General features: G+C 42.9%; 1 protein-coding gene across 1 annotated transcript in view; it reads left to right on the top strand.

Annotated features, from left to right (window-relative positions):
- rorb (RAR-related orphan receptor B) overlaps positions 1-20,895 on the top strand; it is a 55,389-nt gene that overhangs the window by 22,704 nt on the left and 11,790 nt on the right. The window contains exon 5 of the mRNA XM_078396790.1: positions 13,614-13,735. Coding sequence (XP_078252916.1) covers positions 13,614-13,735 — 122 coding nt within the window. The remainder of the gene's footprint in view (positions 1-13,613; positions 13,736-20,895) is intronic.

Below are 20,895 nucleotides of genomic sequence, written 5' to 3'. Positions count from 1 at the left end.
TTGTCACCTGCAGACCTATTAAGCAAGCCCACTACATTCTTATACTAGTCATTTATATATATCTTACAAACAATAGAAGTCCCAGCACCAATTCCTATGGTACTCCACTTCTTACTGATTTCCAGACAGGAAAACATCCACTCAGTAAATTTTGTATCCATTTCACCAACTCACCTCAGATCCCTCTGCCTTAACCTATTGGACTAACCTATCATGCGGGACGTTGTTGGCTTAATAAAGTCCCTATAGACATCTGCTGCCTGATTTCATCAATATTCCTGGTTACTCCTCTAAAAATTCAAGCCGATTTGTGAGACATTTTCTCCCTTCCTCCAAACCAGTCCCTGCCTTTCCAAGTCAACATAAATCCTATCCCTCAGAATTGATTAGTATGGGTGTCAGAGGTTATGGGGAGAGGGCACGAGAATGGGGTTAGGAGGGAGAGATAGATCAGCCATGATTGAATGGCGGAGTAGATTTGATGGGCCGAATGGCCTAATTCTGCTCCTATCACTTATGACCTTATGAGAATCTTCTCCAACAACATCCCTACTGTGGACGTAAGGCTCATTAGCCCAAGCTTACAAGGGAATAATATGAGCTATCCTCACCCGTGGCTAATAAAGATGCAAACTTCTTGGTCTGAGGCCCAGCTATCACTTCCATTGCTTCTTTAGTATTTTGCTACACCTCCCTTTTGGCCCTGGGGCTTTATCCACCTTAACGTGCTGCAATATATCTAGTATTTCCTCCTAGCAGATGCCCTGCAAATTGTTAGTGTACCCCTCCCTGAACTCTCCAGCCTCCTCCCATGTCCTTTCCGGTGAAGACCAATGAGAAGTATTAATTTAATATATCTCTCATATGGCTCCACACATGGATTGCCCTTCTGACCCCTGAGAAGACCTATTCTTTCATTAGCTGTCCTCTTGCATGTAATATAATTAAAGTTGTAGGATTCTCCTTAATCCTACTTTTTGAGGCTTTTTATGGCCCCCTTTTACCCTTTTAATTTCTTTCCTAAGTTTAGTCCTATATCCCCGATAAAAATCAAGTGACTTGTTTGATACCAATTTCCTATACCTGACATATGCCTACTCCTTTTCCCTGATCAAACTTTCAATATCCTTCATTAACTAGGTTTCCTTAAACATATGTAGACACAAGGAACTGCAGATGCTGGTTTACAAAGAAAAGATTCAAGGTGCAAGAGTAACTCAACAAGTCTGGCAGCATCACTGGAGAACATGGATAGGTGACATTTTGGGTCAGGACAGAAGGAGATCTTCAAACTATTGAAGAAGTACTTCTAAAGAAGGTTCTCGACCCGAAAAATCACCTGTGCCTGTTCTCCTGAAATACCGTCGAACCCGCTGAAATACTCCAGCACTTTGTCTTTTTTCTCTAAACCTACCATCTTTGCCCCTTAGTCTTACAGGGACATGTTGACATGCTGACTCAGAACCTTTACCATGATACCAGAATGCTCTGTGTGTTTCTCTTCCAAAATATGTCTTCTCAGCATTCTTGGATGATAAGTATGCATTTCCATTTAACACAATCTCGTTCGATTGACAAATATCATTAGAAGAGGTGTAAGAAAATAACTGCAGATGCTGGTATAAATCGAAGGTATTTATTCACAAAATGCTGGAGTAACTCAGCAGGTCAGGCAGCATCTCAGGAGAGAAGGAATGGATGACGTTTCGGGTCGAGACCCTTCTTCAGACTGATGTCAGGGGGGCGGGACAAAGGAAGGATATAGGTGGAGACAGGAAGTTGGAGGGAGAACTGGGAAGGGGGAGGAGGGGGGAAAGAGAGGGACAGAGGAACTATCTAAAGTTGGAGAAGTCAATGTTCATACCGCTGGGCTGCAAGCTGCCCAAGCGAAATATGAGGTGCTGTTCCTCCAATTTCCGGTGGGCCTCACTATGGCGCTGGAGGAGGCCCATGACAGAAAGGTCAGACTGGGAGTGGGAGAGGGAGTTGAAGTGCTCAGCCACCGGGAGATCAGGTTGGTTAAGGCAGATGAAATGTTGTCTGTCCATTCCCTCCACAGATGCCTTCTGACCTGTGAATTCCTACTGCACTTTGTGTTTTTCTCAAGATTCTAGCATCTACAATTTCTTGTGTCTCCAAATATCATCAATTATTGTACCTTTGGAGCATTTTCCTGGTTCAATCCATGATTTCATAGTTTTCTCATATATTCAATCTACATAAATATGTTTATGGATCATTGCGAGAACTGGAAAATAATGTTCTAATATTTTTAATGTGAACTCTGTGTTATCAACTCCCATGTTCTGAATTCTCATACAGTATTGTTTGCAATGCATCTACAATAACATTTTGTTTAGAACTTTTACATTTGATTGTGTAATCTTATTGGGGTAAACAAGTAAGAATGTTTGCATTCTTGATGTACCAATTGTCATTATTATGAATTTAAGATCAAGAATTGATTCACCTGTATCAAGGTGAATGGGAAAAGATTTAATCATTAATCAAGGTGAAGGGGAAAAGATTTAATAGGAATCCGAGGGGTAACTGTTTCATACAGAGGGTGGTGGGTGTATGGAACAAGCTGCCAGAGGAGGTGGTTGAGGCTGGGACTATCCCATTGTTTCAGAAGCAGTTGGACAGGTACATGCATAGGACAGGTTTGGAGGGTTATGGACCAAGTGAAGGCAAGGCTAGGGTAGCTGGGACATTGTTGGCCGGTGTGGATGAATTGAACCGAAGGGCCTGTTTCCACACTGTATCACTCTTTGCCTCCATGACTCTAATTATTTGCTAAGATATATGGTGGGTCACCCTGATGAAAAGTCTTCAGACAGTAGTCAACGCCTAAAACCCCTTTCTCATTTTCAACCTAATTTTCTCACTTTTCATTGTATATGATGTGAACACAATTTTCTTTTCTTGATTATCCATTATATGAGGTCAGAATTCAAAGCACTGCATGGATGTTTCAACTTGCATGTTTTATCATAGGGACTTCATAGGGTGAAAATATCCAACACCAGAGGGCATAGCTGAAAGGTGAGAGGGGAAAAGATCAATAAGGGGTAAGTTTTGTTTTACACAGAGGGTGGTGGGGGCCTGGAATGCACAGCCAAGGGTCGTGATGGTGGAGGCAGATATGAAATGTGATATGATAGTGACGTTCAAATGATTTTTGGATAGACACATGGAAGTGCAGGGAATAGAGGGATATGGTTCATGTACAGGCAACTGTGAATAGTTTAACAGTTTAACTTGGCATCGATTGGCACAAATATTGTGGGCCAAAGGGTCCATTCCTGTGCTGCACAGTTCGTTTCACAGACTCGACGTACATGTCATATTCTGTTTGATGTTTCATTTATTGCCTTTCAAGTTCCAGCAAAATACTCTACCATGCTGAAGAGTATTTCATGATCACCAATTTTTTAGGCTTCTTCGCCTTTACAATTGCTTCCATGGTCTCTTTAACTTGCTATAATTTAATTGCATCTACTTTTAGCCTACGGTAAATTATATACAAATGCACCCTTACTTCATTTGAGCTTTATGTTGTGCAAATGTCACCATCTGAACCCTCTATTCTTCAACTATCTTCTTATTTAGTTCTTCCAGTTATTAGTACATCATCTATTGCACATTCAATTGTTTATATATCTTAGTATCTTGTCCAGAATATCAAAGATATTCAGTGATAATTTCACACCAGAAGATAGATTAGTGATAGTGACAGACACTTCTTATGTACTTTCAGATGAGCATTTGGCTCATAAATAAATGTTGTGAAATTGCCTAGATCATTGTAACATTGTAACCAGCACATGATCAAAGTATTGTCCAATTTAGACATAATTACATTTGTTGTCAAACAAGTATTCAAGCTAACCTTCAATGAAACTTCATTTTATTCTAAATTATTTAATATCCTCTACCTGGTTTTTCAAAAAATGAAGAATAAATTGGGGCTGATAGTTGATAAGGATATTTTCCAAAATGTATATGTGGACTCTCATATCTGTAGACTCTCTGTCTTTTCACAGTGAAAAATTACTCCATGGCAAAAGTCAGAATGAAGCCATCTGGATTCACTTTAGCTTTAGAAGCGCATGCTGAGAATATATGTCTATTTTGGCAGTTGGAGCATTTTGCTATTTTAAATCAATTTATCTACAGTGAATGGCTTCCATTACATCTACAGCAACAAATTGTCCCAGCCATGTGCTTGTGATTCTACTTTTGAGCTCTAGCCTTCACTATTGCTCTGATTGTAAATTGCTGTTGTATTTGTAAATTATAAATTCTCAAAAGCCTCCATGTTTTGTCCACAGACATAGCAATTATGCCATATACGCTGATGTTTTTTGATGTTATGCGAAAGACTAAACACTACCTCAGAGAGAGAGAGTCATAGAGTGATACATTGTGCAAACAGGCCCTTCGGCCCAACTTGCCCACACCAGCCAACAATGTCCCAGCTACACTAGTCCCACCTGCCCGCGCTTGGTCCATATCCCTCCAAACCTGTCCTATCCATGTACCTGTCTAACTAGGCTTGTATTCACTGGAGTTTAGAAGGATGAGAGGAGTTCTTATAGAAACATATAAAATTATAAAAGGATTGGACAAGCTAGATGCAAGAAAAATGTTCCCAATGTTGGGCGAGTCCAGAACTAGGGGGCCACAGTCTTAGAATAAAGGGGAGGCCATTTAAAACTGAAGTGAGAAAAAACTTTTTCACCCAGAGAGTTGTGAATTTGTGGAATTCTCTGCCACAGAGGGTAGTGGAAGCCAAATCACTGGATGGATTTAAGAGAGAGTTAGATAGAGCTCTAGGGGCTAGTGGAATCAAGGGATATGGGGAGAAGGCAGGTATTGATTAGGGACGATCAGCCATGATCACAATGAATGGCGGTGCTGGCTCAAAGGGCCGAATGGCCTCCTCCTGCACCTATTTTCTATGTCTTCTATGTTTTCCTACAAGGTGAAATGTGGGGTTCCATGTGTTCATTTATTCCCACGATATTTACTCATCAATTAAAACACCAACTTTTCACACTGCACATTGTCGAACGTGACAATAAGTGCCATATACTTAGACACAAGGAACTGCAGAAACTAGTTTAGTTGCTGACTGACAACATTGGCAATTTCACCTGACTTCTTAGTCCTTGTTTGGAACGCTTCACAATTTCTGATAGTTTAGGCCTTGTGTGAACTCATAGATTTTATAGTATTTCATTAAACAAATCATCATTGCCTTATCTCGGATTTAGAAAATATGTAAGCTACCGTACATTTTGGAACTCTCTTTAGACAGAAAAATAATCAAGTTCAAGAATTTTGTGCATACGTATTCACACCATCATTGTCAATGTCTACAATATTATTTACTGTAGAAAAAAACATTTTTTCTATAAATAAATGTTGTGAAATTGGCAAGGAGTACTGCCCATCATCAACTGCCTAGATCATTGGAAGTCATGTGTGAGCTGAATGACTCGCATTGTTGGCACCAAGGCTTCCAATGCATCCAAGTTGAGCCTGAATAGACATGTCTTGTTCCTACTCATACAACGATGCAGTTACTGCTTGAGAAGTATTACACATCAAGTTGCTTTTTCTCCCAAGGTTTAATCCACAAACCACCACCGTTCCTTACAATGCAGTGGTTGCTACTGGCTTAATTTAATATCAACTCATTCTTAAATGAGTGGTCTTGACTTCCAGACGCACAGATCAAAAAATCTGTTAATACACTTTTATCAACCCATTCAGATACTTTTTTTTTTGTTTGCATTCCTTATCAAAGTAAATTTGCCATTAAAGTCAGAATGTTCAGCCAGCATTGCTATTTTAGTGAGTTAGATGCTCCCCATATATATTGCGCAGCTAACTAATATTGACTTATGTGTAGATACAAAATAAATGATTTAAATTCATTAAATATTTTAGGACAAGTATACAAGGGCAGATAATGTTTAGTCCCTGTAATATGTGGGAGTTGATGGAGATCCACAGTAATCAGAACTGCAGAAACTGTCTACAATTTGAGGAACCTTGGCTGAGAATGGATGAAGTCGAGTTCAAGATACAGAGATCGTAATGCATCTGGGAGGGGGAAAGTTGCCTGAATATTTTGTTTAAGGAGACAGTCACATACCTAAGGTTAAGATCTGTAAATTGGCCAGTCAGAATGTTAGAAAGGTAGGACAGGGCTAGAAGCAAAATGGGTAAGAGGATCCAGGAAGTTATATTCCAGGACTCTAAGCCTTTGTACTTACCCAACAGATATGTGCAGGTAGGACTGCAGGGCGGATGAGCAAACTGACTACATCACTGTGGTACAGGGGATCATTCAAGTTGGAGGAGTGAATAAAATGTAATGGTAGTGAGTAACAGATTGTTTAAGAAGAAGGATGCTGATATTTACAACCATGAACACCATCCTGAAGGATATGATACATGCCCAGTACCATGGTTAATGATATCACCTCAGGTCAGGAATGTAAAAGGGATGGAGGAGAAAGATCCAGTTGTAATGACAAAGAAGGAACATGAGCAGTTCAGTTCCAAATTTACAAACAGAACCACAAAGGTGATAATATCCTACATATCCTTCCTAATATCCTACCCACATCATTGGAATTTGGCATAGAAACAAGATAGGGGAACTGAATATGTAGCTCAAAGCATAGTGTGAAAAAACACAGTTTTCATTCTTGGGATACTGAGTACTGGAGAATGAGGGAACAATTCCATTTGGATGGGATTCAGTTGAATTGGGCTGGGACAAGTGCAATCAAATTACTGAAGCAGTCGATAAGGCCTCTAGTAGTTGATGGTGGTGAGGTTCTGGCGAGGGAAATTTAGAAAATGAAACTGAAAAGACAAACATGATTCTGCCTTAAAATTCAAATAGCTCACTGACACTCAATAAGGATTGAGAAAATTTCAGACCTTCTCTTGGGAGAACCAAGACATTGCTAAGGAAAAGAAAATTAGAAGATGTATTAAATCATGAGAGGAATAGATCGGGTAGATGCACAGTACCTTGCCTGGAGTAGGTGAATCGAGGACCAGAGGACATAGGTTTAAGGTGAAGGGGGAAAAGATCTAATAGGAATCTGAGGGGTAACTTTTTCACATAAAGGGCGGTGGGTGTATGGAACAAGCGGAGGTAGTTGAGGCAGGTCCTATTCCAATGTTTAAGAAGCAGTATGACAGGAACATGGATAGGACAGGTTTGGAGGGATAGGGACCAAACGCAGGCAGGTGGGACTAGTGTAGCTAGGATATGTTGACCGGTGTGGGCGTTGGGCCGAAGGGCCTGTTTCCACACTATCACTTTATGATCCTGTGAGAAAATGAAATATAAACTACGAAACAAATAGTGAGAAGCATAAAAACGTGCTGCAGGTGCTTCTTTAGGTACTTAAAAGGAATGTTAGCAAAAGATAATGATGATCCCCACTAACAAGAGAGAAAAAAACATATTGGGAAATGAGGAAAATACATAAATCATTTGTGTCACAAAAACAGTAAAGGCTGGGAACACTTAGCAGCTCAAGCAGCATCCACAGGGAGAGAAGCAGAAACAACATATTAGGTCAGGAACTCACCATCAGAACTGGGAATGGGAATAAACAAGCATGTTTTAACTCCCAGGCAGGTCTGCAGGGTGGTGAGAACATAGGGATTGTCTTTAATGGGGTGAAGACCAAACCTGTGAAAGTAAGTGGCAGAAAGAGACAGAGAAGAAGAAAGCTACATTGAAACTGAAAGGTACAGCTACATCTATGGAGTGAACAAAGCGATGGCTTCCTGGAATTGTTGAATTTAATATTTTAATAACCTGGATTTGCCAGGTTCAGTTATTGCTGCTATGTTGTGCCAGTATTAATAGCTGAAACCAACAACCTGCAATGATAGGTGGAATTGGCTTTGTTCTAAAACAGAGGATGCTTTCATTTTAGGCAGTTGCACTTTGTGGACACCTGGTTGTGCTTTTTTTAAACTGCCCACAACAGCCAGTGGAACAGCTGCGTAGTTTTGTTCTGTCTGATTCTCTGCTATAGTTTTGCCTCCTTTCCAGACAGCTAAAGAGATGCCATGGCCAAATGCCATACAATGTCAGTCTCTGAATTCCCCCCACCTCTATTGAACAGGGGGGGGGCGAGTCTCTCTGCAGTCCTACTAAACCCTCAGAGTCAAGGAGGTGCCAGTTGCAACTTATGCTGACATTTTGAATGGCAACATTGCTTATTTTTCCATGGCACGAAATGACTCTGGTGTAAGGGCAAATATTCCCAGGAATATCAGGATCAATCCAGACAAGAATATGATAGCCAATGACGATTCATGTAACAAAAATAGTACATTGTGGTGACTCCTGAGAGTTAGGCCACTCCTTGTAATAGTACACACACATATATGTACAGTTTTTGTTTGTTTAGACAAATAAACAATGTAGACAAATATACAAACAAAAATCAAAATCAATGCTCATAATGTTTATGTGGTTCAGAGCCTGTTTGTAGGCTATAATGTTTAATAGCCTGATGGTTGTAGAGAAGAAGCTATTCCTAAACCTGGATATTACAGTTTTCAAACTCCAATACCTGGCAGGAGTGAAATGAGAGTGTGGCCGGGGGGGGGGGGGGGGGGGGGTCTCTCTGTTGATGCTGGCTGCCTTTTTGAGGCCGCAACTTCAATCATTGGGGAGGTAAATAAAATCAAGTCAAACTCAACTACAATAGGAAGAGCAAAAGGAAAGACACAGAGTGCAATAGTTCCAGAGACAAATCCAATATCCATAATGAGGTAGCAGGAAATCAGATTGTACCCTAGCTTATGGAACATAGAGAAATGGAGAGCAGCCTCCATGAATCACAAGAAAACCCTTCAACAAAGGGTGTCTGGTTATATATAGACTTTGGTAGTTAATCAAGCAGCTGTGACATTGGAAGGCAATGATACATTCGGCGTGCTGTGGTGAAGGGATTTTTGCAAGAGCTGTTTAGTCTTTCAGCCCAGGTTACATAATAGATAATCCTATGGCTGGCTCAGATTTATCTCTAGCTAAATCTCATCCACTAAATGGAATCTTATAGTTGCCTAAGATTAGGATGACAGGTCTTTATAGTTCATCACATTGAATCATTTTGGAGTGCCGAGCAAGATGTTATTGGTTGATTGTGCGCAGGTTAACCATACTTCCTTGCAGCTGGAAGTATAGTTAAGCAGCTGCTGACTCATGCTGAAACTGCTGTGATTACATCAAAAACATTTAGGGTGGGTGTCAACATTGCTTAGTAACAGGGAAACCACTGCCAACCATTCAATGGCATTCATATTTGGCATGTGAGTCACCAATAGAAAGTTGAATCCACATCCAAGCAAGCCGGAATCTCCATACAGTAAGAATAATGGGTGCCCTGGAGGGATTTAAAGGATGTTATGTTATCTTCAGTCAAACAAATGACTAAAAGATAATCAGATCCTGTCAGGTTTCAGATATAATGTGATGATTGTATTTTTATCATGCTGGTACATCCATTGTTCTCTCCATTCAAGTGCTGTGGTATTTTGATTCACAAAAAAATAGGCTAATCTGTTTTCTGCTTCCTGTGCAATATAATGTGTCTTCATAAACATGGTCTTCTTCACTGAGGTGCAAGGGTCAAAGTAACAAAATGCCCAAGGGAGATGGAGCAGTAGGGGTGGGGTAGTGAAAGTTTCTAAATTGGCAAATCTGACTCCACCCTGGCTGGCTTTGGGTTAAACCAAGACAGTAGTGGCATGTGGTATTGATGCGCTCTTGGTAAATGAGGTGGTCAACTTAAGAAGGAGGCTATGCAACTCCATTTTTATTTCATAACGTTTGGTAACTAGAATTCACAGGTTTCAAGAATACCATGTACTCCATGGCCTGTCCCTATGGAGAAAATAACTTTGCATGCATCTTCCTACGTAAGGTAGATCCTATTGTATGGCATCTCATGGTTGAAAGTTACCCCTGTAGCTCTTGCACGATACCGGTGTGAACCTCCACATTTGATAGCTTGTCACAGATTTTAGGAGCTGAAGATTTAGGTGCCTGTTTCTGGGAGATCAAATTCAGCTATGATATCGTCCAATGTCAGAGTGGCTGCATGCAGAAAGTGAGGGATACAAATTGCTCTCACGTTTCTGTTTATGTACCTTGGCAGTATTTCCTTGTATTCAATCTTGCACATTCAATGCTTCTCTGCTACGTTTTAAAAGGCTCTCTGTCATCTAACCTACTCAATCAATCTAAACTTTTGATCACTAAAAATGAACAGACACAGGGAATGCACAATAATGAATTATGAAAGTTGTGAAATGTTCTAGTTTTCATCATCCATCTGCACACTTGGATCTTTTTACATGCTGGAGGTTCTGGATAGTAATTTAACTCACATGCAGCTGCAGCAATGCAAGGTGAAGGTGCATACAGAGATGTGCCCAGAATTTCCAACAGAGAGAGGGAGAGGGAGAGGGGGGGGGGGGGAGGGAGAGAGAGAGAGAGAGAGAGAGAGAGAGAGAGAGAGAGAGAGAATAACGATGAGAGAGAGAGAGAGAGAGAGAGAGAGAGAGAGAGAGAGAGAGAGAGAGAGAGAGAGAGAGAGAGAGAGAGAGAGAGAGAGAGAGAGAGAGAGAGAGAGAGAGAGAGAGAGAGAGAGAGAGAGAGAGAGAGAGAGAGAGAGAGATTGGGAAAGAGAGAGATTGGGAATTCAACAATGTGTAAGAAGAGAGAGCATGAAGAAATGAATAGTTAGAAAGTGCTGGAGTACCTCAGTGCATGAGTCTGCATCTCTGGAGAACATGGATAGGTGACGTTTTGGGTCAAGACCCTTTTTTAGAGTTAAATCAGGAAATAAATAGATGAGGAAGAAAGAACAAAATTGCAGCTTGAGATCAATTGGAACACAGAAACAATTAATATGTCTAAACTTCTGCACCTGTCTTAAATTTCTACAAGAGCAAAAAGTTCAATGACAGTTCAATCTATGAATGGTAATATTGATAGAGGATCTATTGTCTATTGTCTATTGTCTATTGCAGGGGTGTCGAGATTAGATGACACCTTGTCTGCTTCTTGAATGCTAAATGGACATTTAAGCATTTTAAATGATAGGCCAGAGGCCTTAATACATATAATGGTATTGGCAAAGAAAAGAGGATTCAAAGTCCATGTCCAAAACAGGTGCAGGTCACTTTGTGTGATCGAATACAAAGTGTAATATTCCACTTTGAGTGTTCCTGAGCAAGATTAGGTTGTTCAGTGAACAAATGGGATTGTGCTGGCCACTGTCATGAAAAAGAGACCTCAATGTGACCTGTCTTGTAACCTGTCTGGTGATCCTTAAATCCTTACAAACAATTTATGGGGAAACCCATGTTTTCAGGTTTCTCAACTGAAAACACCCTACTCCAGGTTCCCTGCCCTGTCGATCGCAGGACAACATGGGCTTTGGAGCACTGGACTGTTCCTGCTACGGGAGGTCGGAAACCTTTTTATTCATTCAGAGGATGTAGACGTTGTTTGAATCTCTTGAGTGACATATAGTTAAATTGTCTAAATCCTAGCAAAAAAAGGACAAGAATCAACAATCAGTTGAGATTGGGGTGATGGCTGTAAACCTGCACTTAGCATGAACTGTTTTTAAAGAAAGGTTCTTGTAGGGAAGTGAGCAGAATAGCATTTCCTTTCAATTGATTATCAATGTAGATGTGGCTCACTGCAGATTGTTAGCGTAATGTGAACAATGCACAAATTATACGATTTCATCTTGGTAGCTTGGCTGTAACATTTAACTTTCCGGAAAAATGGAAAACAGGTCATCTTCAGGGTACGAGTGATGAATTCATGGATGAATCAGTATTTGTGAGACAGGTAGGATGGAGCAGTCAGATGCTGCAGGGCAGTAAAGTCTAAAGTAACGCCTAAAGACATCTTTTAATTTTATTTTAGTTTTAGAGATTCAGTGCGGAAACTGGCCCTTTGGCCCACCAAGTACACGCCGACCAGCAATCCCCGTATACTAGCGCTATCCTACACACTAAGGACAGTTTACAATTTTAACCAAAGCCAAATTCAACTACAAACCTATACGTCTTTGGAGTGTGGGATGAAACTGGAGCACCTGGGGGAAACCCACACGTTCATGGGGAAAACATGCATACTCACCCATACAGACAGTAAACGTAGTCAGGATCGAACCCGGGTCTCTGGCGCTGCAAGGCAGCAACACTGCCACTGCGCCACCCTGCCACACCATGGCACATCTTTTGCCATGTGGAAATTTGGATTGCAGCAATTGCATTGCATCTTGTAGAGTTAAATGTCTATGTTTTTATTTAAATATGTTGCTGGATGGCCACATTTCTGATGTATAATTGTTCAGATTACAAACAGTTCTCAGGAACGGAAATAGCTCTGTCTAACCCTGGGGAGGACTGCACCATCAGCAGTCAGAGACCGAACATTGGGGGTACTCCCCATCACCTCACCCAGTCAGAATTTCTGCTGCGCTTAGAGATGTGTGTATAACACATCAACTCAGGAACGAGTAGCAATGTGTCATCAACCTCTGCCTATACCTGCGCAAGATCAAGTACACAGGACATCCCTGGGAGGTTAATGGACATGTAGCTCAGAGCACAGGAAGGATGAACATAAAATGTAACAATCTCCGTATTGTTTTATTTTGTAAGTAGTTCCTATTCATACATACATTTTCTTTGTTCAGTGAAGTGAAAAATATAAAAATAAAGTTAAGTATAATACTTGCACTGACCTGGTGATATAACTCTTGAGTTATTGATTGCACCCACAGCATAGTTACAGTGTAGCCTCATCTATGTTACCGCACAGAAACTAACTGTGTACTTCCTACTGCTTTTCGTCACTGCCACAACATAACCAGGGAAGACTTTTTGCCGTTACTTTTACTGCATTCAAGCCCAAAGAATTTTATTCTTAAATACTTACATTGAATTTTATTCAGTATAAAAGTTGGTAAGCATGCAAAAATCAAAGCAGAGATGCGTCTTTAAACAAAGCCTGAAACATCACAAGGAATAGATGAAATATGTTTCCCACATCAACAGAGGGACAGAGCTGCTGCAGATTGATCCCACAGAGAGTAGTGATGGATATATCACAATGTTGTGCTCTCTGGTTTCCCATGCTACATTGATCAGGCGTTGCAAGCTGACATTTTCCAAACATCATTTCTTGCTCGTACCATTTCACATTTGGTGTATCACATCTGTCCCCATGCTGCCTTCTACTTCTGAAGTATAAAGAGATCTTACAAAAGATGGCTTTGTCAAAGAGGCTTCTGGATTTAAATGGAGCAACGCTGCAGAATCTGGCAGCTTCTACGTACCTCTTTCATGACTATAATTCTTAATATTTAATTCATTTAAAAAATATTTTTAATATAATATTTAAAATATTGCAATGCAAACACTGTCAATTGCCAACTCAGGATTTTAGTATGTCTTCATGGTGATGAGATTTATATGAATGTGTCTAGCAATTAATTAATTTTTTGATTTTATGTACTGTGATCCCTCAGATCGCATCGCACAGAATATTATAAAGTCCCACTTGGAAACATGTCAGTATACGGTGGAGGAACTACAGCAGCTGGCATGGCAGACGCATACATATGAAGAAATTAAAGTTTACCAAAACAAGGTAACCACAATTTCTTCAGAGAACATCAACTTTTGTGTTCAAATAAAAGACAAAGGGAGGATGAGATGGTCACAACGGCTATCATAGCACGAGTGAGGCAAAGTTATTGAAAGTGGGAATGGAAACACAAGGAACTGCTGATGCTGGAATCTTAAGTAAAATGCAAGGTACTGGAGTATCTCAGCGGGTCAGCCAGCATCTCATGAGGAAATGGATAGACGGTATTTCGGGTCAGGGACCTTTCTTCGGACTAACTTCAATCAGCCATCTATCTATTCATGTCCTCCAGAAATGCTGCCTGACCCGCTGAGTTACTCCAGCACTTTATGTTTTATGAAAGTGGTAATGATGCGTTGAAAGAAGAAGGAGAAACAAAGAACTGCAGATGCTGGTTCACAGAAAAAAAGGTGCAAAGTGCTGGAGTAACTCAGCGGGTCAGTGAGCATCTCTGGAGAACATAGATAGGTTTATTCACAAAATGCTGGAGTAACTCAGCAGGTCAGGCAGCATCTCGGGAGAGAAGGAATGGGTGACGTTTCGGGTCGAGACCCTTCTTCCTTGGAACATAGATAGGTGATGTTTTGGGTCTAAGAAGGGTCCTGACTTGAAACTTCACCTCTTCATCGTCTCCAGAGATGCTGCCTGATCCATGGAGTTACTCCAGCACCTTGTGTCTATTGTTGAAAGAAGAATATGAAGTCTAATTTCTCTACGCTGAGAAAGGGAGGGTTTTCTTGCAACTTGCAGAAAATCTGGAAATGCAATGCGTCTATCAATGATGTTGTAACGCACCCACGGCATTAGGATGTAATTATCGAGTTTCTTGATCAGCAGATATGATTAGAAATGATGATAATCTCACGAGTCAATTTCAAATTCAAAATTTAAATGGATACTCCAAAATAGCAAGTTGTAAAGGAGAGGAAGTAAGTACTGGTGGCATTGTGCTGAGAGCAGCAGATGCAGCTGCCATTTTCCCTACTTGTAGTGTTGAGAGATATTAGGCCAGGTAGGGAACTACTCTTGTTTACTAATAGGAAGAAGCAGTCTGCTGGTGGAACAAAGAAGCGAAGGCTACAGAGAGTCACGCAGCTCTCGAGCTGGAAGTAGGCAATATGTTCATGTATTCAGAGCTGACAAAGATTTAGTGACCTAATAAGAGCAAGAATGGTGATACAGTCTACTATACATTGATGTCTCCACCACCCAATCTCCTTACCCTACCTTCACATTCCACACACCAACTTACCCCTACTAATGCTGCAAATGCACTGATCCTTCGTCACATTCCCATCAGTCCACCCACCACTTACGCCCACCCCCTTCTTTATTCATGCCATGTTTCATCCCTGTCAATCTCAGCAAATGCTATCCATACACCATTTCTCTCATTCAATGGTTCCAGAGTTCGAGAGATACAGCATGAAAACTGGCCCAATGAGTCCATGCCAACCTCCAAGCATCCATTCACACTTGTTCTATGTTATCCCACTTTCTCATCTACTCCCAATACATTAAGGGCAATTTTACACATGCCAATTAATCTATAAACCTGCACGTCTTTGAGATGTAGGAGAAAACCAGAGCACCCGATGTCATGATCAAACCAGGGTCTCTGGTGCGATGAGGCAGCAGCTTTACCAGCTGTTCTTGGTTCTTGGTTCTTGGTCCTCCAAAATATTCCAAATGGAATTTAAATTGCAGGTGGCGGAGTAAGAAGGGCTTCTTGGAGAAGAAGAGCTGCCTTAAATTTACTTTCGTCTGATTGAGTAACTATAGTAGGGTGAAGACTATTCCATGCTTTAATTGTGCGAGGGAAGAATAAATTGCTATACACATCTGTCTTGATAGCTGGTATCTCAAATTGAATCGAATGCCCTTGTCTACTCCTGATAGGTTTGGGTTTGGTGTAGATGTGGTAATCTATGTCGAGCTGACTTTTTAACATTTTGTAAAAACAGGTCAAACGGTGGGCTTTACGTTATGTGCTATTGTGCCACACTGGTCTCTCTTCCCTCCTTGCAGAAAAATGAAACACCTAGCAGGAGGATGAAGATGAAAATTCAAGAGAGAGTTAGATATAGCTCTTAGGGCTAACAGTATTAAGGGATATGGGGAGAAAGCAGGAACGGGATACTGATTTTGGATGATCAGCCGTGATTGTATTGAATGGCAGTGCTGGCTTGCACCTATTTTCTATGTTTCTATGTCTATGTTTCTCTAAAAACAACATGCAGAGGCTGAGATAGTGGAGAAACATGTTGTCTTTGGCTGTCATAAATCAGATAAGGTGATCATAAGTACCTTGTCAAGAATTTTGTATCAAACCTCCACATGGCAAACACATTTGCGAGCCACGCGGCAGAAGGATCCCAGCGAGCCGCACAATGTCCCGACGTCAGGCCTAGCAGGCCCTCCACGGAACCGGGAACCCGCCCAGAGAGGGAAGCCGCTGAGCCTGGTCCCTGCTCACCCTGCAGGCTGGAGAGGAGAGAGTCAGAGTGGGAACAGAGGGCCGGTAAGCAGACCCATTCCGGGAGGCAGTGCAGTCCACCTCCACGGTGGTGTGGGCCGCTGGAGGCCCAGCAGAAGCCTGAGGCCCGGCTGGGACAAGCGCTGCTCCATTAGGCCAAGACCGGATGTGACCTGCAGCTGCACGGAGCGGTGGAGCAGTGGAGGACTCCAACAGCTACCCTTGGCCAGGCCAACCCCGCAACACCACTAGGACAACAGGCCTTCATGGTTAGGTCTAGATCTCTGCACTTACATCAACTGGGACTTGAAAATGGCACCAGATTTGGCGACTGTTGTATACTGTCTTAGTATGATATTTCTCCTCACTTGTTTTGTATCTAAGAGTGGTTATGTATAGCAATACTTGTACTGAACTGTATGCAAAAATGAATTTAATTCTACATGTGACAATAAGCCATTGAAATATTGAACGATGCACACATACTGATGACAGCAGCAATAATGTAAATCAGATCACAGGCAGAACAACTGCTGAAGACATGTTATATTGACAGTTCCACTTTCTGCCGTTAATCTCATTCAAAGCTTTGTAGCATCAAAGGGATTTAGTGTAAAAAGACAGTAAAAGTCAGAGGTACGCTTTTCTCTGAGCATGTATCTTCACACTTATTCAGACAATAGACAATAGACAATAGACAATAGGTGCAGGAGTAGGCCATTCAGCCCTTCGAGCCAGCACCGCCATTCAATGCGATCATGGCTGATCACTCTCAATCAGTACCCCGTTCCTGCCTTCTCCCCATACCCCCTCACTCCGCTATCCTTAAGAGCTCTATCCAGCTCTCTCTTGAAAGCATCCAACGAACTGGCCTCCACTGCCTTCTGAGGCAGAGAATTCCACACCTTCACCACCCTCTGACTGAAAAAGTTCTTCCTCATCTCCGTTCTAAATGGCCTACCCCTTATTCTCAAACTGTGGCCCCTTGTTCTGGACTCCCCCAACATTGGGAACATGTTATCTGCCTCTAATGTGTCCAATCCCCTAATTATCTTATATGTTTCAATAAGATCCCCCCTCATCCTTCTAAATTCCAGTGTATACAAGCCCAATCGCTCCAGCCTTTCAACATACGACAGTCCCGCCATTCCGGGAATTAACCTAGTGAATCTACGCTGCACGCCCTCCATAGCAAGAATATCCTTCCTCAAATTTGGAGACCAAAACTGCACACAGTACTCCAGGTGCGGTCTCACCAGGGCCCGGTACAACTGTAGAAGGACCTCTTTGCTCCTATACTCAACTCCTCTTGTTACGAAGGCCAACATTCCATTGGCTTTCTTCACTGCCTGCTGTACCTGCATGCTTCCTTTCATTGACTGATGCACTAGGACACCCAGATCTCGTTGAACTCCCCCTCCTCCTAACTTGACACCATTCAGATAATAATCTGCCTTTCTATTCTTACTTCCAAAGTGAATAACCTCACACTTATCTACATTGCACCAATTCATACAATCTGAAAAATAAATGATGACCTCTATATACAAGGATGTGGAGCAGCTGTACAGGGCCCTAGTGAGACCGCACCTGGAGTACCGTGTGCAGTTTTGGTTTCCAAACTTGAGGAAGGACATTCTTGCTATTGAGGGAGTGCAGCGTAGGTTCACTAGGTTAATTCCTGGAATGGCAGGACTGTCATATGTTGAAAGACTGGAGCGACTAGGCTTGTATACACTGAAATTTAGAAGGATGAGAGGGGATCTTATTGAAACATATAAGATTATTAAGGGATTGAACACGTTAGAGTCAGGAAACATGTTCCCAATGTTGGGGGAGTCCAGAACCAGGGTCCACAGTTTAAGAATAAGGGGTAGACCATTTAGAACGGAGATGAGGAAAAACTTTTTAAGTCAGAGAGTTGTAAATCTGTGGAATTCTCTGCCTCAGAAGGCAGTGGATGCCAATTCAGTGGATGCTTTCAAGAGAAAGCGAGATAGAGTTAATGATACCGGAGTCAGGGGGTATGGGGAGAAGGCAGGAACGGGGTACTGATTGTGAATGATCAGCCATGATCACATTGAATGGTGGTGCTGGCTCGAAGGGCCGATTGGCCTACTCCTGCACCTATTGTCTATTGTAATCTATTTTAGCTGGTGGGGGTTTGGAATAGCAGGAGACAATCCAAGTAGAAAGCAATAGGACACCCCAAGCTCTGCTTAGCCAGAGGCAGAAGCTGCAGCTTGGCACCTATTCATTAAATATGTCCCTATGAATTCATCCAGAATAAGTAGAGAAGTCCAGCAGAGGTAGCAATGGCAGGTTACAGGGAGAAAGCCTGTTGGTAGCTGAGCAGGACTCCTGGGCACATCAGAAATGAAGTGAAACAAAAGCTTTCCACTGTACCTCGGTGCACGTAAATATAATAAACTAAACTAAACTAAATAACTAAACTAGTTCATCTACGACAATAATCACAGTTGATTAATATGTTCCAGTCCATTTTGGAGTTGGGAATTATGATTTATCATCCTTGTTGTCCGTGAACCTGCCCAGCCCATTTGTTGGCATCATTAGGGCAGCACAGTGATGCAGCAGCGCCAGAGACCCGGGTTCGATCCTGACTACGGGTGTTGTCTGTACGGAGTTTGTATGTTCTCCCTGTGACTGCGTTGGTTTCCTCCGGGTGCTCCGATTTCCTCCCACATTCCAAAGACGCATGGGTTTGTAGGTTAATTGGCTTATGTAAATTATCCCTAGTGTGTAGGATAGAACTAATGCACAAGGTGATTGTTGGTCGGCGTGGACTCGGTGGGCCGAAGGGCCTGTTTCCATGCTGTATCTCTAAACTAAACAGATGAGAAGCAGGAGTCCCGCTGAACGTATAGCACTCTGCAGCAAAAGCAGAATGGGGAGGTCCTTGCTGCAGAGATCACATGATCTTTGTGAGCAGCTTATCTTTGCGAAAGCTGCTCAATCATTGTTGCTTCATCACTGACGCAAGTGTGAGGCTTTTCTACTTATGGGTGGAAAATAATGATCTCTGGTCACCTGTGGAACAGAGGTCAGTACAACAGAAGAATAGGCCCTTCGGCCTACCATGTCTGTACTGACCATGATATCTATCTATCTATCCATCTATCTATCTATCTATCTATCTATCTATCTATCTATCTATCTATCTATCTATCTATCTATCTATCTATCTATCTATCTATCTATCTATCTATCTATCTATCTATCTATCTATCTATCTATCTATCTATCTATCTATCTATCTATCTATCTATCTATCTATCTATCTATCTATCTATCTATCTATCTATCTATCTATCTATTACTAAAACTCTCTGTCCTTGTGTTTGTGCACAGCATAAGTTACATTTTTAAAGCTAGAGAGATTTTAAAGTTTAAAAATTTCCTTTCTAACCCATTTCTTGAAGGTCTTCAGCGTGTGACGTCACAATGGCATCCGTGCAACTGAGATGAGCTCGCTCCCCCCCCTCCCCCCCCCCCCCCCCCCCGTTGTTCAGCATGTGATGTCACAATGCGACCCGCACGTCTTCAAGAGATCAGCTCGCTCTCGCCGCCCCCCCAGGATCTTTAACTAATGCGCGCCCTCGCCCCTCCCGGACCTTCAACTAATGCGCTCTCCCCCCCTCCCCCAGACCTATAACTAATGTGCCTCCCCCCGGACCTTTAACTAATGCGCTACCCTCCCACCCCCCCCCCCCCCCCCCCCCTCCCGGATCTTTAACTAATACGCTCCCCCCCCCCCCCCCGAACCTTTAACTAATGCGGGGGTCGGGGAGAGTGGGAGTGGGGGAAGGGGAACAGTGGGTGTGGGGGGTGAGGGGGTTGGGTGTTGGGGTAAGAGAGAGTGGGGGTGGGGGTGGAAAGGAGACAGTGCGGGGCAGGGGAGAGTGGGGGTTGGGAAGAGGAGAATGGGGGAGGGAATGGGGGAGAGAGTGGGGGTGGGGGGAAGGGGGGGGTGGAGGAGGAGAGAGTGGGGGGAGGGGTGGGGGGGAGAGAGTGGGGGTGGGGGGAGAGTGGGGCTGGGGAGGAGGGCAGGGTGGGGAGAAGGGAAGAGTGGGGGTGGGGGGAAAGTGGGGTGCGGGCAGGGAGAGTGGGGGAGGGGAGGAGGGCAGGGTGGGGGTGGGGGGGAGAGTGGGGTGCGGGCAGGGAGATTGGGTAGAGGAGGGGAGGGAGGTGGGGGTGAGTGGTGGGGAGGGGGAGGGGGGAATAGGGGTGGGGAGGGGGAAATGGGGTGAAGGCAGGGCTGGGGGAGTGGGGGTAGGGGAGGAGCAAGTGAGGGAGGGGCAAGTGGGGATGGGGCAGGGGAGGGGCAAGTGGCAGAGGGTTGGGGGGATGGAGTGGGTCAGTGGGGGGAGGAGGGGGGATAAGGGGGATTGAGTGGGTGGGGTTGAGGGTGCTACAATACAGGAGAGGCTTTGAGTCCAGGGCTCGCTCAATCACACCCTCTCCACTTCCCTGTCCCCCCTCTACGAGGAATGGGCCCAATGGGTCCACTTGGTCTAGTTTATACTAAACTTCCCATCTTCCTGCACATGGCCTGTATCCTTCTATCCATGCCTGTAAACTGCAGTCAATGAGATATGATTGTTGCCAATGGTTTCCTACCAGATCATGAAATCACTTCTGCTGCCCATAACTATGATAGGATCAA

This window comes from Rhinoraja longicauda, chromosome 3, assembly GCF_053455715.1.
Source record: "Rhinoraja longicauda isolate Sanriku21f chromosome 3, sRhiLon1.1, whole genome shotgun sequence".
NCBI lineage: Eukaryota > Metazoa > Chordata > Chondrichthyes > Rajiformes > Arhynchobatidae > Rhinoraja > Rhinoraja longicauda.
The sequence above is the reverse complement of the archived record's forward strand: the minus strand, read 5'-3'. Positions and strand labels throughout refer to the sequence as shown.